We start from the raw sequence: 18,968 nt of genomic DNA on the forward strand, positions 1-18,968 counted from the left end.
GTCAGGCTTGTATCTAGCAGCATACCAATCATGCACATTTGGTTTGCTTCGGATTAGCCCTGCAGCTTGTCCAGAACGCGCAGACCTTGCTCCTCGTACTCGCTCTTCAGCAGCCAGAAGGCGTCATTGTCCTTCATGACGTCAGCCAGCACGCTGCCGCCAAGGAAAACCAGGTGTTTGCGGCGCGGCGGGTCGTTGATACGAAGACGGAACTTGCTCAGGCGGCTATTGTCGCCCTTCAGCACGTCCGTCAGGTATCGCTGCTTGATGTCCTTCTCAAGACGGCTCGGCAGACCCGGATACATACTGGAGCCACCAGACAGCACAATGTTCTTGAAAAACTCCGGGCGCAAGTCAATGTCAGCCTTCATGCACATGTCAAACACCATGTCACTGAGACCAGCGCCTTCAACGTCAATCAGATTCGGGTCGAACAGCGCCTCGGGCGCCTCAAAGCGTTCGCGTCCCAGCCGCACAATGCGGCCGTCAGGCAGCTCGTACGACTCCTCAAGCACCGTAGTCTCCAGCGCCAACTTGCGCTCCGCCGCCGTGTCGTAGGCCACGTAGCACCACTTCTCCTTCATCTGGCGCGCCGTCTCAAAGTCGGCCGTACGGTTCAGCGCGTAGCCGCGCTGCAGCATGAGCTTGATGAGGTAGTTAGTGATGTGGCGGCCGGCAACGTCCAGACGGCAGATGAGGTGCTGCGGCACGTAGCCCTGGTAGACCGGAACGACGTGCGTGACGCCGTCGCCCGTGTCAACCACCACGCCCGTGGTGATGCCCTGCGCGTACAGCGTGAGCATGGCCTGCGTGTTGATGTAGCAGCCGTCGAAGCCGTACTTCTCGAACATGGTCTCAACGAGTTTCTCGCGGTTGCGCTTGGGGTTGAGCGGCGGCTCGGTGAGCAGGATGCGGTAGCCATCCTTGGGGTCGATGGCCAGGCGCTCCTTGAACGTGTAGTCCCAGAGCTTCTCCATGTCGTCCCAGTTCTTGACGATGCCGTTCTCCACGGGGTACGTGATCTCCAGGTTCGAGCGCACCGCGGCGGCCTCGTCGCCGAACATAATGTCCTACAGGAGGCAGCAAACATTTATTAGGCCCCAAAGCTTCAAGACTCGGAAAAGAGCCGAAAGTCTCGACGCACCTTGAGCAGAATGTCTGACTGGACTGCCTCTTCCGCGCGCAGCACGGGGCGCCCCACGAGGGACGGGAAAATGGCCTTGGGGAAGTTCTCGGCGGCGAAGCCAGCCTTGACGAACTGTAGCGACAGCGAAAGGCAGAAGGTTAGAGGAGGGAGGAAGAGGAGACCACACGAGCCAGCTAGAGCGGACGCACCCCCGTGCCGTTGTCGCACACCACGATCTTGTTGGCCGCCACCATCGCGTCTGCAGTCCCGAGGCGAAGTGTCCGGTGTAGAAGAAGCTTCCGATTGTCAGATTGACCCCCTCAGCACATAATCTGCGACGTTTTGGCTCGCCAAACGTTAAGTACGAAAATATGCCATGCATCAATCGGAGACGATGGGGAAATCAATCAAAGACCCTCCTTGAAATGGGAAGAAGTCCATCGGCATGTCCGAGGTGTCGAGACCGAATATCCGTGGTTAAAATAGTTTTATCATAACTTTATGGCCGAGGCGGCACCCCCCTATCTCCTATGGTACACGTTTGACCAGCAGCTGGGGCCGTAGCTGCACTGGTTCGTATCCTCCCAAGTCCCCTCCGAAGCTACCTGCGCTCTGTCTCGAGCGCGCTTGTTGCGATTCCCTTCCGTTCACCCGCGCCTTTGGCTGATGACGGAATGGGTTGTGAAGTGCGGCGGCGGACGCGACGCCGCAGCGCGCACAGCCAGCGTCTCCTCTGAGACGAGAGAAGGCGACTGCGCCGCGTACTGGTAGGGAGGGGCGTGGCTTCACGCGGACTGGCGCAGTCGGTGCGCCGTCTTGCAGTCCAGGCCGCAGTACTGGTCGAACTTGCTGAGTCCGCGCTGGAAGCACTTGGAGCAGTTGGTGCACCAGCGCTGCTCCTTGCTGGGCGCGTGGCTCTGCGCCGGCAATGACGCGCTGTGTGAGAACGCCACGGGGCGCGTCACCGGCACAGCGCCGCCGAACTTGGTCAGGTCGAAGCCGCCGGTCGTGTGCGCGCGGCCTGGACGCGCGCCCTCCTGGTTGCGGCGGATGATGTCATAAATATTGCGCTTGCTGGCGGGGCTCTCCTCGTCCTCCTCGCACACGATCGTGTCGCGGTGCTCGCGGTGCAGCAAGTCGCGCAGCTTGCCGCTCAGATACGTGAGCGACGTGAGCTTGCGCAGGCGGCCCATCTCGTCCGCGGACTTGCTGGAGCGCACGGGCGGGAAGCGCATGTCGTCGTCCTCGGGCGCCAGCGTCGGGTCCTGCTTGCACACGAACTGCTGCAGCCACAAGTCTCCTCCTCTCGCCATGGTCTTCTTTTACGTCTGTGTGGAAGCAGAGAAATTGCGGACTGATTGAATGGACCTTCAGCCGGAATTAGGCAGGAGCGACAGGGGGGGCGAGGAGATGGACCACCAGAGAGCTGAGGTATGTGATACCCGTCTATAAAGATAACTTGATGAAAAGAGACAGTATATGGTAGAATACAATATCTATTTTAGGAGATCTTATTATAAATGTTCTTTTAATAATCAGTGTGCATTGATCTATTGAGTCTCGCGACCCGAGTGGTCCACGTAGCGTGGTAACGCGGGATGTGAAGACTTGCGTGCGTGGAGGAACTCTCGAAGATAGAGCAAACGAACGACAAGTCTATCCAAAGCATTGGCCATGCTTGTCCACGATCAAAAAGCTGCCCGTGCTGCTAATCCACAGCCTTGAGCCTTCATCCGCCCTGCATGAAGGCGGAAGAAAGCGCTTTTACTGAGCGTGAAATGGCGGGTGCCGGCTGGGAAAGCTTCTTCGCCAAAAGCGCTAGGTAACAGCCTCGAAACTCGCGTGTTTCTGGCTGGACTAGCTCCCAAAGTTTGTTTGCGGCAATATTGCCATCAGCATATCCTCCGAGGATCCCGCATGATCGGATCCCGACGCGTAAAGCTCACACATCCGTTCACGGCGAAGCCAAGGCTGCGCGAAAGACGTTGGCGGCGTTTACCAGCTAATCTTGACGCTAAGCATGCATCTCTCGGTGCGAATGCACGCAAGATGCTTTGGGGAAATCATGTGATGCATTTTTCTGCCGGCCATTATCGCATATCGCCGCGGGCGGATTGCACACTGGTCTACTGTGCAAAGGCCCCGCCGAGCTCGCTGCGCCTTGGACGTTCGAGCGAAGAAGACCTCGCCGAGTTCGCTGCGCCTTGGACCGGATGTGCCCTCCGGCGATCTTCATGCCTACGATCAGCGACGGCATCTGATCGGCGGCGCCAGGCTTCACTTGTCCCCTTCTGCTGCGTTATCCGCGACATGGGACCCTCGGGACGACGCACATCAAGGGAGCCGATCATGGCAACCGATGGTTGAAGTGCTGCCTTGGCCTGGCAGCAGCCGCTGGAGGCATCAGGCAGTGCGCTTCACGACAGGTGCTGCCGCAGTGGACCTGACAGCCGTCTGCAACCAGCACTGCAGCAACGAACTGCGCTTCCAAGCTAGAAATGCGTGGCCGGCCACTGCGAACAGCGCTGGACACTGTCCAATGAACAGCAAATGCAGGGCTTTCCGTGCGCCGACAAGGATCGTTCGTCGGTCGGATGTGACCGTATTGATCGTATCACGCTATAATACATGTAGTTGGCTCACGATGCGAACGCCATGAGCGTTATGGCAGCACGTCCATGCTGCTGCAGCTAGGGGATAATGATCTTTGCAAACAATGAAACAAGGCGCAGGTTGTCGTGTTTATTTGTGTTTCTAATACTGCTGTCTCGATTTCGCTCTAGCATGCATCACCAGATCCAAGCTCACCGCCGCGCCAGGACGAGAAGGCTTTGCTTCGGTTGATAGATCGAGCGCTTCCAAATGGCGCAGGAGCCGCCGATAAGTTCGCCTCAGTTGTTTCCATCGCGCCGCAGCCAAGGCCAATAGAACGGAAGCGGGCCAACATTCTAGCCTCTGTCCGTCTACTGGGTCTTCTTCTCCCATTCGTCCATGCGCTCCTTGAGCTCGCGAGCGTGCATGCGGCGGCCAATGAGCTTGAGCACCTCGTCGATGAGAATCACAGGCAGCGAGAACGCCAGCACCATCATCCACTCGTTCAAGTCCAGCGGGATCACGCTGAACGTGTCAGCCAGCACGTCCACGTACAGGATCACGAAGTGCATGGCGAACGACACCACCATGGCGATCATGAGGTACGGGTTCGACCAAGGCGGCATGGTAACCAGACTGCCGTCCTCCGACAGCGCGTTTAGGGCGTTGAACATCTCAATGGCCACCAGAACCGACAGCGAAAGCGTCGACGCCGTCTTCTTGCCCTCCGTGAAGTAGCGGCAAGGGTCCGACGAGAAGTCCATGCCATCGAAGTTGTTCACCGTAAAGTTCTCCCACTCGTGGCACTTGGTCCAGTGGGTCAACTGGTCGTACGTGATGAGCGTGTGGCCATCGCCCGACGCCTCGTAGTACATGTACCAGTACGCAAAGATGCCAACGCAGGCGAAGCCGACGTAAATGCCAACAACCATGTACCGGAAGAACGTCCAGCCGTTGATAAGGGCATCGTCGCTGCGGCGAGGCGGCTTCTGCATGATGTCGGCGTCAGGCGGGTTGAAGCCAAGAGCCGTGGCCGGGGGTCCATCGGTCACCAGGTTCACCCACAGAAGCTGCACAGGGATCAGGCCTTCGGGAAGACCAAGAGCAGCCGTAAAGAAGATCGCAGCCACCTCACCGATGTTCGACGAGATCAGGTAGCGAATGAACGCCTGCATGTTGTTGTAGATGGCACGGCCCTCCTCGACGGCAGCCACGATCGTAGCAAAGTTGTCGTCTGCCAGCACCATGTCGGCGGCCTCCTTGGCCACCTCCGTACCCGTAATGCCCATACCAATACCAATATCAGCCTGCTTGAGAGCAGGAGCATCGTTCACACCGTCGCCAGTCATAGCAGTGACCTCACCCAGCTGCTTCAGCATCTTGACAAGCTGCTGCTTGTGCTTGGGCTCCGTGCGCGAGAACACCATGCCATGGCCGTCAGACAGGTACGCGTTGCGCTTCTCCAGCGGAAGAGCGAAGAACTCAGCCCCCGTGAACGAGCGCGTGGAAAGGTCATCGCCGTCCTTGAAGATGCCAATCTTGTGGCAGATACTCTCAGCAGTCAGCTTGTTGTCGCCCGTGATGCACATAACACGAATGCCGGCCGTGTGGCACATCTCAATCATGGGGCGCACCTCCGGGCGCGGGGGGTCCAGCATGCTAGCAAGACCGATGAAGGTCAAGCCAGACTCAATCGCAGCAAAGTTTTCAGTGCGCTCAAGCAGCTTGTGTGCAGGGTGGTGACGGTCACCGTCGTACGAAGCGAGGTCAGTAAGGTCCTCCTTCTTAGCCAGCGCCAGACAACGAAGCGACTTGCGAGCCAGGCTCGACACCTGAGCGAGCAGCACCTGGCGACCAGCAGCAGTCAAAGGCTTGACCGTACCATCGCCCAGCTCAACGTGGGTGCATCGGTCAATGAGGCCCTCGGGGGCACCCTTCACAAGCAGGATGTTCTGGCTCGAAGTCGACGAGCGGGTGGCGCGCTGCGACGAAGAGGCCCTAGCGCACAGCACCGACATCGACTTGCGGTCACGCGAGAACTCGAGCACCGCCAGCTTCTTGTTCTGCTCCTTCAGGTAGTCGTTGCAAAACTGAACCGCCTTCTCGGGGTTGGAAGCGCGCAGCGACTCCAGCTCCGCCTGCTTCGCACTGTCGAAGGGGAAGCCAATCTTCTCCACGAGCACCTTCAGGGCAGCCTCCGTGGGCTCACCAACACGGACGTACTTGCCATCGTGGCACTCGATGGCCGACTCGTTACACATCGAGCACACCGTGGCGAGCGAGGACACTGCCTTAAACTGCCCAAGCGGGGCTCCCTGAACCTTGCCGATCGGGGCGTACGTGTGTCCCTCGACGTCGTACGTCACCAGCTCCGTATCGGACTTGCCGAGGTGCGAAAACGTAATGCACGACATCTCGTTCGTGGTGAGCGTGCCCGTCTTGTCCGAGCAGATCACCGTGGTGCAGCCGAGCGTCTCCACGGACGGCAGCTTGCGCACAATCGCGTTCTTCTTGGCCATCTTGCGCGTGCCTAGGGCCAGGCACGTGGTGATGACGGCCGGGAGGCCCTCCGGGATGGCGGCCACGGCCAGAGCCACCGCAATCTTAAAGTAGTAGATGCAGCCCTTGAACACCGAGCCGTAGATCGGGTCGAAGAAGTTCTTGTAGTTGATGATCCACACGACGATGCAAATGATGGCAATGACCTTGGACAGCAGCTCGCCGAACTCGTCGAGCTTCTTGGTGAGCGGCGTGTCTTCCTCCTCCTTGGACGCTTCCTGCACCGACTGCTGAATCTTGCCGATCTCCGTCTTCATGCCCACTTGGGTCACCACGCCGTTGCCCAGGCCGTTCACGACGACCGTGGCAGCGAATAGCATGTTGGTCTTGGCCTGGATGATGTTTTCCGTGCCTTCAGGCAGCGCGTCGATGTCCTTGTTCACCGACGTGGACTCGCCCGTCATCTGCGCCTGCTCCACACGCACCGCGGTCGTCTTCATGGACAGCAGACGGAGGTCCGCCGGCACCTTGTCGCCCACGCGGATCTCCACCACATCGCCCGGCACGAGCTCCCGCGCGGGCAGCGTCACCATCTCCCCGTCGCGCATGACGCGCGCGTTCTCGGGTTGCAGGTCCTTCAGTGCCTCAAGCGCGGCCTCGGCGTTCGACTCCTGCCACACGCCCACGACGGCGTTGAGCACGAGGATCACGAGGATCACCAGCGGCTCCACGAAGGCGCCGATGCCTTCCTCGCCGTCCTCGAACATGGCCAGGACGAAAGACACCACGGCGGCGCCCAGCAGGATCTTGACCAGCGCGTCGTCGAACTGCTCCAGCACGAGCTTCCACAGAGGCGTGCCTTCCTCCTTGTCCAGTTCGTTGAAGCCGTGCGCGGCGCGCTGCGTCTGCACTTGGTCCGCGGTCAGGCCTTTCTCCTCCGTCACGTCAAAGCGCGCGAGCACCGCCTCGGGCGTCGCCAGCTCATAGCGAAAGCCGTCGTCTGCCATGGCTGCCTAAAAAGCTTGTTCCCTTGCTCTTCTCCCCCGGAAAACCAAACTGAGTGCCGCGTGGCAAGATTCGGGGGAAGCCCCGAGAAAGTGCTGATCGGGTTGAAGAGGGGTTGCGGCTTTCCAGCGAATTATTTGACTGGAGTTCACTATTAATAAGTCGCTTGTGACGGGTATGAGCTGTGCATAAAGCCCGACGGGGGTGTCGCGCGGGCAACGCAGTTGGTGCGGCGTGGGGTAATCTCTGCTCGGCGACGGGCCCCGGAACGGAGGCGGTGCTTTGGGAGCTGGCGCTTGCAACCATCCGAGGGTTTGCATCGGTGAAGCTCGGACGGTCTTGGTGTTGCACTTCGCAGATAGATGGCTTCACCAGTCGCAGTGCGCTTCAACGTGAAGACTGTGCGCAGCACACAACTCAAATCTTGGCGAAATTGTCATCATCTGTATATTCCGCAGCAAGCACTTGGCTAAGCCTTCACCTTGCCAAGCTAGCCTCCAGGCGGTCTACGCGTTCCCCGTGAAGTGGACGCACAAAGCGCTGCTTATGGATGCTGCCAAGAAGGACGGCAAAAACAGGTTATCTTCGTGACCTCCCAACGATCTCAGGTACAAGTTCACTTATCTGTGCATGACTGTATAAGACTAGCCGTGGATGTTATAGCTCTACAGTGCACCGCGACGTGATCCGATCGTGAAGATCCGTGTAGTGCAGTTAGCATGCATACGTTGCGTCATGGCATTTATTAACAAGACATTCTCACAGACCATGTCGTGTTGGAGTTTTCTGCTGATCACTCGACAGACTCTGATGAAACCAGCCCATTGTTGACTTGCTGCGGTTTAAACGGTTAAGACTACACCCAAATCAGTAGCACATTGTGCGCGTGTCCGAAGATAATGCGTACGACTACTGCAGCGCTAGAAAATCAAACCCAACCATCACCCAAGTGTTGGAGATAACGCAGGAGTGAGTCTCATTTTCCGTTGTACCGAGAGTTAATCTCCTCCAGCACTCGGAGGAGACAAAATCCGATACAATTTGGACATTGTAGCACTCAGGGTGACCGGGTTTGGGAGTGTAGTGACATATCTGATTGTGCCTAGGCCCTCCAGGTATGCCGTTGGCCACATCTTTTCATACTTCCAACGGTCTTCCCTTGAAGCTCTTGGGTCTGAGTCTTGACAGATGCTTCGTTTCGTGCGAAACAGCCACGAGCCACGCCACCAAATATGGCAAAGCGACCTTCGATCATTTTGCGGGTTACGGGCGGGTCTAACAGGTCAGGCTGCAGGTACGTTGCTGCAGCGACTAGTTCCTCCCCATCTCACAACGGCATATACAACGTACGTGCCTCGTGCTTTTGCCGGTGGACCATCGTACAGGAAAAACACTTCTTCTCCGCGCTTCAAGCAGTTTTGCGCTCTACATGATGAAGTTGTACGATTCTCTGAACGATTCTTCAACCGTGCCATCCTTTCTAAACACGACGATTTCCACCAGATATGAGTCGCGAGTAAATGAGGCTGTGATGATTGTTGTGTTAGGGTGCGTGCTCTTGTAGTGCTCGAAGAAGTACCCGTAGAAGATGGATTTGCCGATTCCTAGACACAATATATTCAGTCAGTCAGACTCAAGCTCATACCATGGCGTCAAGAAAGAGCTTCCTAGAGTGCCTACCCTGTGTCCACGTGACAGTGATAATATCTAAAGTGTGTAGCAGCTCCAGGATCAGGTGATAGTACACCGAATAACACGGACGCACGAAGTACTTGGGTAAATTGTAATCATTCTCCATCGGCAGCTCCAGTGGAAACGCTTCGGTTCGTTGCATGGCATCGATGGTCGGTACTACCAGCTCTTCGTCTTCGGTGCTAACCTCAGCAAAAAGCTCACTTGCTTCTACGGCTTCTTCTTGTGCTCTTTTCTCAGTTTTCTCTTTGAAGAGCGCGCCAATTCACTTGCTGTGGTCTTCAACCTTCAATCCATCAAGTTGAAGTTGCGTGTTGTATTCTCGCACGTAGTTTATAATATGTCTCATTCCAGATCCGAGTTTTGCAGTTTATTGACCCAGAACATCATTCATTCCGCATCTTGTACCGCGCACAATGGACGCCGCGCTCTGGGAACACCAGCGCGAGATCGCGGCCGTGGCGCGCCACCGCAGCGTCCTGGTTAGCAGCGCGCAGCCCGTGGGTAAGACGTTCGTGAGCTGCGCGCTGCTGTGCGAAGCTGCTGGCGCTAGTCCGCAGCAGCACGCGCTGGCGATCGCGGCGTCGCCCTTCGCCCGCTTCTCCATGCAGACAGAGCTCGCGCGACTGTGCGGGCTTCGCGTACTTTGCAGTGACAAGGATGCGTCTTCAACAAACAACACAGGCAACAAGTGGCTGGAGGACCAAGAGTTCGCTCGTAATCAACTGCAAGAGGCTCGGGGTCACATCGCCGTCTTGTCCCCGTTAATTCTGCAGGAAACGCTGCGTAAAGGAGTGTTGGAGCTGACGCAGGTGCAGCTTTTGGTGGTGGAGGACTGGGACTTGGTCCATGCCGAGTTGCCGTCGTTTTTCAAGCTGCTGACGGGGCTCATGGACGAAATGCCGAACGCCAACACGCTGCGAATATTCGCCACGTCGAGGCTGCCGGCATCCAAAATGGACTGGGACCCGATGACCAACCCGTTGTTGAAGCATATCCATGTGCTCAACATGCTGCCGATGCTTCCGACTACTTCGATGGAGCCGAGCTTTCCACCTTTGCACTGCGAGGTGTTTGACAAGAAGACGGAGAGCAAGGGAGAGGAGAACCTGAGTGTGAGAGATTTTTTGCTGGGGGCTAATTGCAAGAAGGTAGACTTGGTCCATGTCTTTCGACTGGAGCTGGAGCTGGGGAACTCTGCCGCGGTGTATGATGAACGCAAGAAGCAGGACAAGGTGAACAGGTTCATTCAAGATGCTGAAGCTGTGGAGATGCACTTGGGCCGCTGGTGCTTGTGGAAGTTTGTAGAATTGGAACTGCAAGCCAATTTGCAGGCTTGTGTCGTTAACGACGCGGATAATGTCAACAACAGAAAAAAACGAAAGCAGCAAGGCGATGCCCCGGAGACTGACTGCCTGATGAATGGAGAAGGCGCTGATAGCGACTCGGATAATGAGACGGAGGATGGAGAAGTGGCCGCCGATGAAGAAAATAGCGAGATGATGGATGCTAATAGTGTGGATACTAGCCATGAGAACGAAGGCGAGACCGCACAAACGTCAAAGACGAACCGCCTGATTGCCAGGTTCATTGGATCCAACGTCGAGATAGACGAGAGCACAAGACATAAAATTCGACCTATCGTTAACGTGCTATCGTGGTTATCGGCACAGTCGAAGCTTTGCGGAACGCAGAAGGCTTCACTGCGATTATTGAAGACCACCGAAGTGGTGCGGTATCGTTTCAGCAACTCTCCAGGAGAGAAAGTGGTCCGGGCATGGATATTTCTTCAGAGGCGTTGTCACTGCCGCGTTGTTGCTGAATACTTGACTGCAGCACTAGCAGATCTGGGCTTGCCTCCGAGTTGCTGCATGCTTGGCAGCAGCAACGCTCGTATATCTGGAGCGTTGCGGTTTTCTTCGTTTCTGAAGGTGATGCAGATGTTCACGAATTTCAAAACCAAGATCATGGTGACCACGTCTGTTTCAAAGAGCTCACAGAAAATGCGTATGGCTCCGCCGCCTTGTGACCTCGTGGTGGTCATGGATGAGTTGCTAGAGCCCAACAAACTCTACGAATTTGGGAAACGAGCAGATGCCACGAAGGGTTTCATTAAATACATCACCGAAGACAGCCCGCTGGCTCGAAAGAAGTTCGAGGGGCTTGTTCGCAAAATGCAAGAATATATTCGCCTCGAGCAAGAAAACAACCGCGCTCACCCGACAAGTGCGAACAGTGACCTTCAGATGCCTCTTCCCACATCAACGGAAGCTACCCCAAATGCGGCCAGTCCAACATTGGCTACCTTGCAAGCAAAACACCGAATTTCAGTAGTTCCGAAACGGGCCCAGCCAGTGGTGAATCCGTACGAAATCATAAATCGCGATACAGGTGCGATTCTGACCGTGACGAACAGTGTGTCATGTTTAAGCAAGTTCTGTGACACCCTTCCTGGGCTGGATACCTACGACCGTCGCCCGCAGTACATCGTGAAGCGAATATCTATCGCACCGCACATGGCACCGTCGCTGAAGAGATCGAAAAAGAAATTGCTCAAGTACAATGCAAAGCTGACGGATAAAATCGATGTTTTGAAAGCTGAAGCAGAGCAGCGAGCAAATGAAACGAGTGAAGAACATGGCGACGAAAGCAAAGATGGTAATGGCCAACCTACTACTGCTACGATCAGCCCAACCAGCGTTGAAGATATGCGCTTCAATTATTCAGCGACATTGAAGTTACCAGGTGCTCTGGGTATAAGGAAGCAGCTACATTCTCAACAAGTGGAGACGCAAGATGAAGCAAAAGGCATCGTTGCATTCAAAGCGTGTCAGGAATTGGTGAAGAAGGGGCTCCTTGATCGACACTTCCGCTCCAAACTTCTAGATGATCTAATGTGTACCGTTCACCAACATGAAAATGGTACAGGTGTTAGCAGTGTCGACACTGATAAGCTGGGTACTGATGATACGATCGTAATTGGCGAGAACGACAAAGCTCCACAAACCCAGCCCCAGCTATCTGACTTATCGACGCAGTCATCGTATGACTTACCACCTGTAAGTGCAGAGGAGCTGAGTCTACGACCCATTCGAAGCCTGACGCTAGAGGCTTCCAGCAGCAGTGAGGAAGGTGAGGAGTGGTCGACAACGATGTGTTTCTATGGTCTCAGTGGCGCACACTATGCCATCTTGGCTACTAACGAGCTTTACACTGGAAACACAAATACGGGTTGGAGATATGACTTTGCCACGAGCGGTGTGATGACTCCGGAGATCCAGCCAATAACACTGGCAAAGCGGCCGCTACAGCTCAGCTTAACGAAGCAAGAGCTACACGACGTGCTGCACTTTCACTTAATCGTTATGCGTCTCACGTGTATGGGTGTACAAGATGCTGTACGGGATGTGGATATTGCGAGTAACAATGTGTGGAATGAGTTTTCCGAGCAAAACGACAAGGGTTATTTGGTTGTGCCCAGTGTACTGGATGAGACGAAACAGCCTCCGACGCTGTCGCTGGATTGGGATTACGTTCGTGAGATTATCGGTAAGCCACTTCTCGAGCCGCTGTGGCCACTCCCTACGACACGTGCGACAGAAAGTGGTGCTGATGCAGCCGATGAGTGGATCTGCGTGCCAACATATCGCCTGAACGTTAGCTACGTAATGCAAGCGTTTACCGATACAAACGTGGGTGATATTCGAAAGGAGTATTTAGCAGACGACCAAGCGTGGGCGACCCACATGAAAAAGGGGAAATCGACCCCAGGAAACCCAATCCTTGGTCGGTGGAACTCTCGTCTGCAGCTTGAAGAAGCAGATGCGGATCAGCCGTTGATTCATGGCATTCAAGTGCCCCCGATTGTTCCTATTATTCGGAGGGTCATGCAGCGCAATCACGACGAAGGAAGCATTGCACAGAGCAAAACCAAGTTTAATGAGCGCCTGCTGATCCCCCAGTACACATCGCGCCTGCGGTTTACTAAGAGCCGTTTTTTCGATGCGATGGGATTGATCCCTCTGCTCTATGAGTTTGAGCGCAAGTGTCAAATCTCACATCTTATGGGGAAGATTGGACTGGAGCTCGATATGTCGTTACTGGATGATGCGACGACGAAACCTGCTTACGAACGACTGGAAATCCTCGGGGACACGTTCCTTAAACTCGAGACCTCATGGTACATGTACGAGCAGCGAAAGGATATATCTCAAGAAGGTCAACTAACACAGCTTCGCCGTGACATCATCCGCAACGACAGACTGAACCAGTTCGCTCTAGCGGCACGCTTGCATCACTATATTTTGTATCCAGCTGAAGTGGAGCAACACCCTTTTCAGTGTTGGAAGCCGTCATGTATGGGCAAGACGCCTGATCCAGTGGTAGCTCCGGCAAAGTGGATCGCCGATGTTTTAGAGGCGATTACAGGGGCATACCTTGTCGGTCAGGGAGAAAAAGGTGCGCGCTACTTCTTGAATTGGATTGGTGTGAGTGTCTTAGAGCACCCATCCACCAATTTTGCGCGGCCATTTTACCCAGACTGCTTTCCTATCGAGCTCTACGACGCAACAATGACATCGCGCGGTGGAGTCCAGCACCCGCTTAGCATCAATTTCAAGGTGCCGCAATTCGAAGACCTCCCAAAGCGTCTCATGCTTCTTCAGAAGCGATTGAAGTACACATTTCGTAACAAGCGCCTACTTCTGGAGGCGGTGACGCACCCGTCAGTGGGTCAGCTAGTTCTCCACATCGACCAAATGGATGCCAATGAAGATACTGGAGGCGGTGACATCGAGGTGATGTCGCGCACGCAGAAGAAAAAGAAGACGGTCTGGAAGGGTGACTACGAGCGGTTAGAGTACCTGGGTGATGCCTTGATCGAGTATCTTACGCTGTCGTACGCATTTTTGAAGTATGATGAGTGGTTACCAGGCTCGCTCACGCAATGGAAGAGCGCTACGGTATCAAATGATGCACTGGGCAAAACAGCGCTGGCATGCTTTGGTGTAGACGAGTGCATTTTTGCTGGGGCCGTCCGTATCGATCGTGAGACAATGGAGCGCGTTGCCAATATCGAGCGGAAGTACGCCCGTACTGAAGCGAACACTGGGTTGAGTCCGGCGTTTGAAGCTATTGGGGTATCGAAGAAGCACAGGGGGAAGAGCAAGGGCGGCCCTACCGGCGTAGCTAACCACACGCTACCCAAAGTGTTCGCCGATGTTTTTGAAGCACTCGTGGCCGCCGTTTTCTTAGACTCTGGACGGGATCTCCAGCTCATCCGCGACGTGTTCATGGGCCCACTGCTGGAGACAGTAGGGCAGGACGCCTATGCTTACGTGTGCCACGAGAGTGGGCTGACTATGGACAACGGAGGCGACGAGTTGATGGAGGACTTGGTGTTCTCAAGTGATGAGGACGATTGATAATATTTTGACTGCAAGCCACAGTGGTAGGGTCGATGCCGTGCGAGTCATATAGATGGTCTAATTGATTCTTACTCGCTAAGTTCTTTCACCTGCGCCTGCGTTTCTGTCTTGAAAATGCAGAAACACAAAATGGCCGAATGCAATCATTAGCGCAAGTGATTCGATGTGTGCGGCAGCCTCACAGAGCGAGCGCAATGCTGGTGAAGACACGCTCAAGGCGCTGACACTTGCAGCAGCGAAGAAGAGCGTGCCGAGGACAAGGTTCTTTGAACCCAGATAGGCTGGAATGCGCTTCCACTTGGTCGGCCACGGTTCGCAGAAATACACTTGGTACGCCCGACCAAGGATCATGTTTGTGATGCACGCAGAGCCATACCGCGCCACAAAGAGTGAGTTCAGGAACGAGGCCATCACTTCGTCTCGCCTGTCGTGCAATGCGAAAGCTTTCGTCCGTGGAGCCTCAGTCTGTGTCGGGTCAGATGTAGGGCGATACGGCGCCAGTATCTCGTGTAAGCATGTGTGCGTCATCTTCCAGCAGATCAAGCTGAGGATGCAGAGGCACAAGGTGGAGATGGTTCGTTTTTTGGAGAGTACACGTCGCCGGTACAGGAAGAGCACCAGTCCGCACTGTAGTCCAAGCTTGCAGAGGTGCGCGAGTATTTCGGTGGAAGCGGCCGATGCAACCTGCGTGGCAAAGCTCGGGCTGGTCGAGACGCGTGCTTGAAGTCGCGCCTGTGCCATTAGTTGCCCAAGTACGAGCAGGTCTTCACGTGAGTTCAAGCTCTCGAGCCACCGAAGAACGCCCACGAATCCACGACGGGTCTGGAAGGACGGCGACGGGAACGCCGAGTGCTTGAGTTGGTGGAACTCGAGCGTCGGGACATCCAGCACCGCGTAGAGGTATCCGCAGCCGCACAGCATCGTCATGAGCAGCAGTGGCAGGCGATGCCTGGTTTTTATAGCGGGTGGAGCTGGAGCATCTTTGTCGGAGCCACTCATCGCTTTGATAGTGCTCGAACGAGAGCTGGCAGAGGAGTCTGGGCGTTGCGCGCGAGGAGGCGTGAACTTCTACTTCCACTACTGTGAAATTTGCGTTGAAATGTCAAGTTGTCCGTTAGGGTCCAGGCTGGCGACATAACATAAACGCGATAAATAGACCTTCATTTTCCAACCACCTGTGGCTATATCTGTAAATAGAACATTTAAACTACATATCTCGTCCCAGTCTCAAGCTCAACCTGAAAAACCTAAGCATTATAATCAGAACGTCGACGACATCATGGACGAAGCGTACGCCAGTGCCTGGGGAGGCCCGTGCGCTACGTATGCCAGACCACCAAGGGGCCGTGGGTGCTGCTGTCCATCACCAATGTGGTGCTGCTACGGGGTCAGCTGACGCTCGAGGGGATCGTGGAAGCCCCAGGTCATGCGTCTCACCCACTGCCGACTGCTGGACACGAACCCGCCAGTGAGTGGTTGGCTGGAGAGAAGCAGACTGGCGGTTGTGTGCTGCAGCTGAGCAATGTCAGCTAGTTGCAGCGACTGACGCAGGAGAAGATGCCCAAGGACGTGGCCGAGTTGCTGCCCAGTCTCTTGGTGTGGCGAACGTTTGATTCCACAAGTGAGCTACAGGGGGGGGGGGGATGTAGCTTGACATGGTGTTTGTTGACTGCAGCATCACGGACCTTGACTATACGGTGGCGTGTGCGACCTTCGACATGCTGGATATTGTGCTGGTGCACGGCTGGCCGCTGGACGAGCTGCATGACACGAGGGCCAGCAGATGAAGAGGGTGGTGGTCCCAATGCTTCAGTGATGACCCTCTACGTACAATGTGGAGGCAGCTGCACGTACACTGACGCTGCTGAGGCGCCGCAAGGTCTCGACGCTCGACATCGCCATCTTCAAGCGCAAGAACAAGCTCGTTACATTTGCCATGGCCTACGACTACCCGCCGGTGGTGCACGTGGCGGGCTTCGACATCCTTCAGGTTGGAGACTCATTGGGCATGGTGGAGCTGGTAGTCTACGCACAAGTGGTGTTGTACTGACTGTTGGTGCATTTGCAGGACGTGGACACAACGCTTCCTGTGAAATTGGCACGATCCATCACACGCAGGCGGTGAAGCGGTGGGTGTTGGTGATGAACGTGGGCGCTCCTGGATGGCTGATGGTTGAATTTGTCGATAGTGGAGCCAACCGTACACTGGTGATCATGGACATACCGTTTGAAGCGCTGAAGAACGCTCATTCCCCAGCTTTTTCGTAGCAGCATCCTGTACTCAGTATCATTTTCTTCCAAGTTTACATGAAGATATGTTGCGTGTCCGTTGTATCTATCTGCCGTACTCTCGACAGAAGATATACTTTCCATGCAGATCCAAAGTCTCGTGCTGCCGTTGCGCAGCGCTCATGCCGGCCGCGCTCGGATGGAGCTCTTCCGACTTATTCTCCTTCCAAGTAAGTACTCCGCTCAAGATGCCAGCCTTCCCGACAATTAAGCTCTCCGTGTGGCCTCGTTGCGCCAGCCAACGCGCTAGAGCTCGACGCTGGCCACGTCCATCCCGCCCAGCCAACACACGTTGCACGGCGTCTACAAGCAGCGCGCGGACGACGGCAACGTCACGTACGACCCCGTGCAGGTGCGCGCCGTGCACCACCTGGACGCACTGTACGACTCGCTCGCGGGCTATGGCGGCCCCAAGGCCAAGGCGGCATCCAGTGCCTCGTGGTGGCAGAAATTGACTGGAAAGGATGAGGAACCTGCGCAGGAAGCTGCACCCAAGGGGCTGTACCTGCACGGCGGCGTGGGCTGCGGTAAGACGTTCGTGATGGACATGCTCGTCGACAATGTGCCAGTGGAGCACAAGCAGCGCGTCCGCTTCCACGAGTTCATGCTGGACGTCCACAAGCAGATGCACGAGCTGCGTCAGCACTGCTGCGTCAGCAGGGCTTCCGAGAGGATCCGATCCCACACATCGCCGACAAGCTGCTGCAGGACAGCTGGCTGCTGTGCTTCGACGAGTTCCAGATGACGGACGTGGTGGACGCGCCCATCTTGAGGCGGCTCTTCTCAGCCCTGCTGGAGCGAGGCTTTGTGATGGTCGCCACGTCCAATAGACCACCAAGTGAACTCTACAAGAACGGGCTGCAGCGAGAACTGTTCGTGGCGTTCATCGACCTACTAGGAGAACGATGCAATGTCGTGTCGCTGGAAGACTCGACCACGGACTACCGCGTGCTGAAGGGCGCGGTGCACGCTGACAATGTGTTCGAGTATCAGATCACGCCCGATACCTGTGCTGCGTTCGACTACGAGTTCACGACATACGGTCGCGGAGAGGAGACGGTGGAGACCTACGTGACGACGCAAGGGCGTCAAGTGCATGTACCGGAGGCTACAGTGAAAGCGGGCGCGTGTCGCTTTTCCTTCCGTGACCTGTGCGATAAACCGCTCGGCGCGGCAGACTACTTGGCTATCTCCAAGGCCTTCTCGGTTGTGTTTGTGAGCGATATTCTTTGCTCAACGCTGAACGACTCAACCAGATGCGGCGATTCACCACGTTCGTAGACTGCATGTATGGCCGCGGTGTCCGGGTACGTTACTTTTCGTTGTTCTGCGTGTTGGTGTTTGAGTTGCAAGCTTACCGTCATTATGTCTTGTGCTGGATAGTTGCATTGCCTGGCACCGGAGAGGCCCGAGCGCCTCTACCAAGTCGACGTTAACATGAAGTCGAACGGTGACGAGGTCTTCGCGTTTGATCGTACAGTGTCTCGCTTGACGGAGGTGCGTGACTGTCACTTTGAACTGGTCGAGTGCAGAATGCTAATACATAATTTGCTGTCTGTAGATGGGAAGCGAGGCGTACTTGCTGGCACATAACGAGCGTCGTGAAGAGTTTCATGGCCAATGTCGAGCTCACTTGTTTCTTGTCCCTGGCACCGAAGGAATTGCCAAGGACCCAGTAGAAAATGAAGAAGAGTGTGAAGAGTACGAGGAGCCCCGAGCTGCCAGTGCGGGAAAGTAAACTGTCCGGTTGCAGCAGATTCTGTACAGACAACGAGCGAGTTATCTAACGATATAGAGCGATCACTTTACGGACAGAGATGGCTTTTGAAACTGGTAAACTACGAATGTGAGGAATATGAGGAACAGCATGCACTCCTGGCGCCGCTGCTGCCTCGATACTATCCGAGTGTTTTCCTCCGTGGCAGACAAAGCTAAGAGAACACGCTTGAGCCCATTGCTGGTTTCAATAAATGCATTGCCACTACGTTATTTAAACTCATCGCGTAAAGTGCAAACTTGTCTTCAGGTTGTTCCTAGCTAGGAAGCTTGGTCGCTTGGTCATCCGAATCTCCTGACAAGGATGGAGTGGAATCAGGCAGCATGCCACGATAGAAGAAGTCCATTCGGCGAGCGAACTCCAGGCACATCACACGACGAAAGCCTCGGACGCGAGCGCCGAAGCAAAGTAGGAGAGCAAGCGAGTGGACAAGCACAGTGGTCGACAAGGAGTAATGAGTCCCTGTCGACCACTGCAAAGGCCCACCACACTCGCACCTCACGCGCAGCACGCCAGCATCCACAGCTTGAACGACGGTAATGAGCCCCGATCAGCTGAGCCT

At 55.5% G+C, this 18,968-nt stretch overlaps 8 protein-coding genes across 8 annotated transcripts; 3 read left to right on the forward strand and 5 right to left on the reverse strand.

Annotated features, from left to right (window-relative positions):
* Nucleotides 1–53: 53 nt before the first annotated feature.
* On the reverse strand, nucleotides 54–1,380 carry KRP23_12224 (Actin-related protein 2; the record flags this gene model as incomplete). The annotated part of the gene is made up of 3 exons (XM_067882815.1): nucleotides 54–1,070; nucleotides 1,145–1,258; nucleotides 1,336–1,380. The coding sequence occupies 3 exons, from the start codon at nucleotides 1,378–1,380 to the stop codon at nucleotides 54–56; spliced, it is 1,176 nt and encodes a 391-aa protein (XP_067739832.1).
* Nucleotides 1,381–1,911: 531 nt separating this feature from the next.
* KRP23_12225 (uncharacterized protein) lies at nucleotides 1,912–2,439 on the reverse strand (the record flags this gene model as incomplete). The annotated part of the gene is made up of 1 exon (XM_067882816.1): nucleotides 1,912–2,439. One exon carries the CDS (start codon nucleotides 2,437–2,439, stop codon nucleotides 1,912–1,914), a length of 528 nt encoding a protein of 175 aa, XP_067739833.1.
* A 1,650-nt stretch (nucleotides 2,440–4,089) lies between these two features.
* Nucleotides 4,090–7,224, reverse strand: KRP23_12226 (Calcium-transporting ATPase 1, endoplasmic reticulum-type; the record flags this gene model as incomplete). Its single annotated transcript, XM_067882817.1, has 1 exon — nucleotides 4,090–7,224. The coding sequence occupies one exon, from the start codon at nucleotides 7,222–7,224 to the stop codon at nucleotides 4,090–4,092; it is 3,135 nt and encodes a 1,044-aa protein (XP_067739834.1).
* Nucleotides 7,225–8,647: 1,423 nt separating this feature from the next.
* Nucleotides 8,648–9,020, reverse strand: KRP23_12227 (uncharacterized protein; the record flags this gene model as incomplete). Its single annotated transcript, XM_067882818.1, has 2 exons — nucleotides 8,648–8,826; nucleotides 8,903–9,020. 2 exons carry the CDS (start codon nucleotides 9,018–9,020, stop codon nucleotides 8,648–8,650), a joined length of 297 nt encoding a protein of 98 aa, XP_067739835.1.
* Nucleotides 9,021–9,330: 310 nt separating this feature from the next.
* Nucleotides 9,331–14,337, forward strand: KRP23_12228 (Dicer-like protein 4; the record flags this gene model as incomplete). The annotated part of the gene is made up of 1 exon (XM_067882819.1): nucleotides 9,331–14,337. One exon carries the CDS (start codon nucleotides 9,331–9,333, stop codon nucleotides 14,335–14,337), a length of 5,007 nt encoding a protein of 1,668 aa, XP_067739836.1.
* A 78-nt stretch (nucleotides 14,338–14,415) lies between these two features.
* KRP23_12229 (uncharacterized protein) lies at nucleotides 14,416–15,339 on the reverse strand (the record flags this gene model as incomplete). Its single annotated transcript, XM_067882820.1, has 1 exon — nucleotides 14,416–15,339. The coding sequence occupies one exon, from the start codon at nucleotides 15,337–15,339 to the stop codon at nucleotides 14,416–14,418; it is 924 nt and encodes a 307-aa protein (XP_067739837.1).
* Nucleotides 15,340–15,897: 558 nt separating this feature from the next.
* Nucleotides 15,898–16,465, forward strand: KRP23_12230 (uncharacterized protein; the record flags this gene model as incomplete). Its single annotated transcript, XM_067882822.1, has 3 exons — nucleotides 15,898–15,961; nucleotides 16,185–16,330; nucleotides 16,409–16,465. 3 exons carry the CDS (start codon nucleotides 15,898–15,900, stop codon nucleotides 16,463–16,465), a joined length of 267 nt encoding a protein of 88 aa, XP_067739838.1.
* Nucleotides 16,466–16,751: 286 nt separating this feature from the next.
* KRP23_12231 (AFG1-like ATPase) lies at nucleotides 16,752–18,367 on the forward strand (the record flags this gene model as incomplete). The annotated part of the gene is made up of 6 exons (XM_067882823.1): nucleotides 16,752–16,799; nucleotides 16,880–17,281; nucleotides 17,371–17,835; nucleotides 17,886–17,936; nucleotides 18,013–18,126; nucleotides 18,191–18,367. The coding sequence occupies 6 exons, from the start codon at nucleotides 16,752–16,754 to the stop codon at nucleotides 18,365–18,367; spliced, it is 1,257 nt and encodes a 418-aa protein (XP_067739839.1).
* Between the last annotated feature and the right edge of the window lie 601 nt (nucleotides 18,368–18,968).

The sequence above is a fragment of the Phytophthora ramorum genome, assembly GCF_020800215.1.
Source record: "Phytophthora ramorum isolate Pr-102 chromosome Unknown Phyram_PR-102_s0014, whole genome shotgun sequence".
NCBI classification, from domain to species: Eukaryota; Oomycota; class Peronosporomycetes; order Peronosporales; family Peronosporaceae; genus Phytophthora; species Phytophthora ramorum.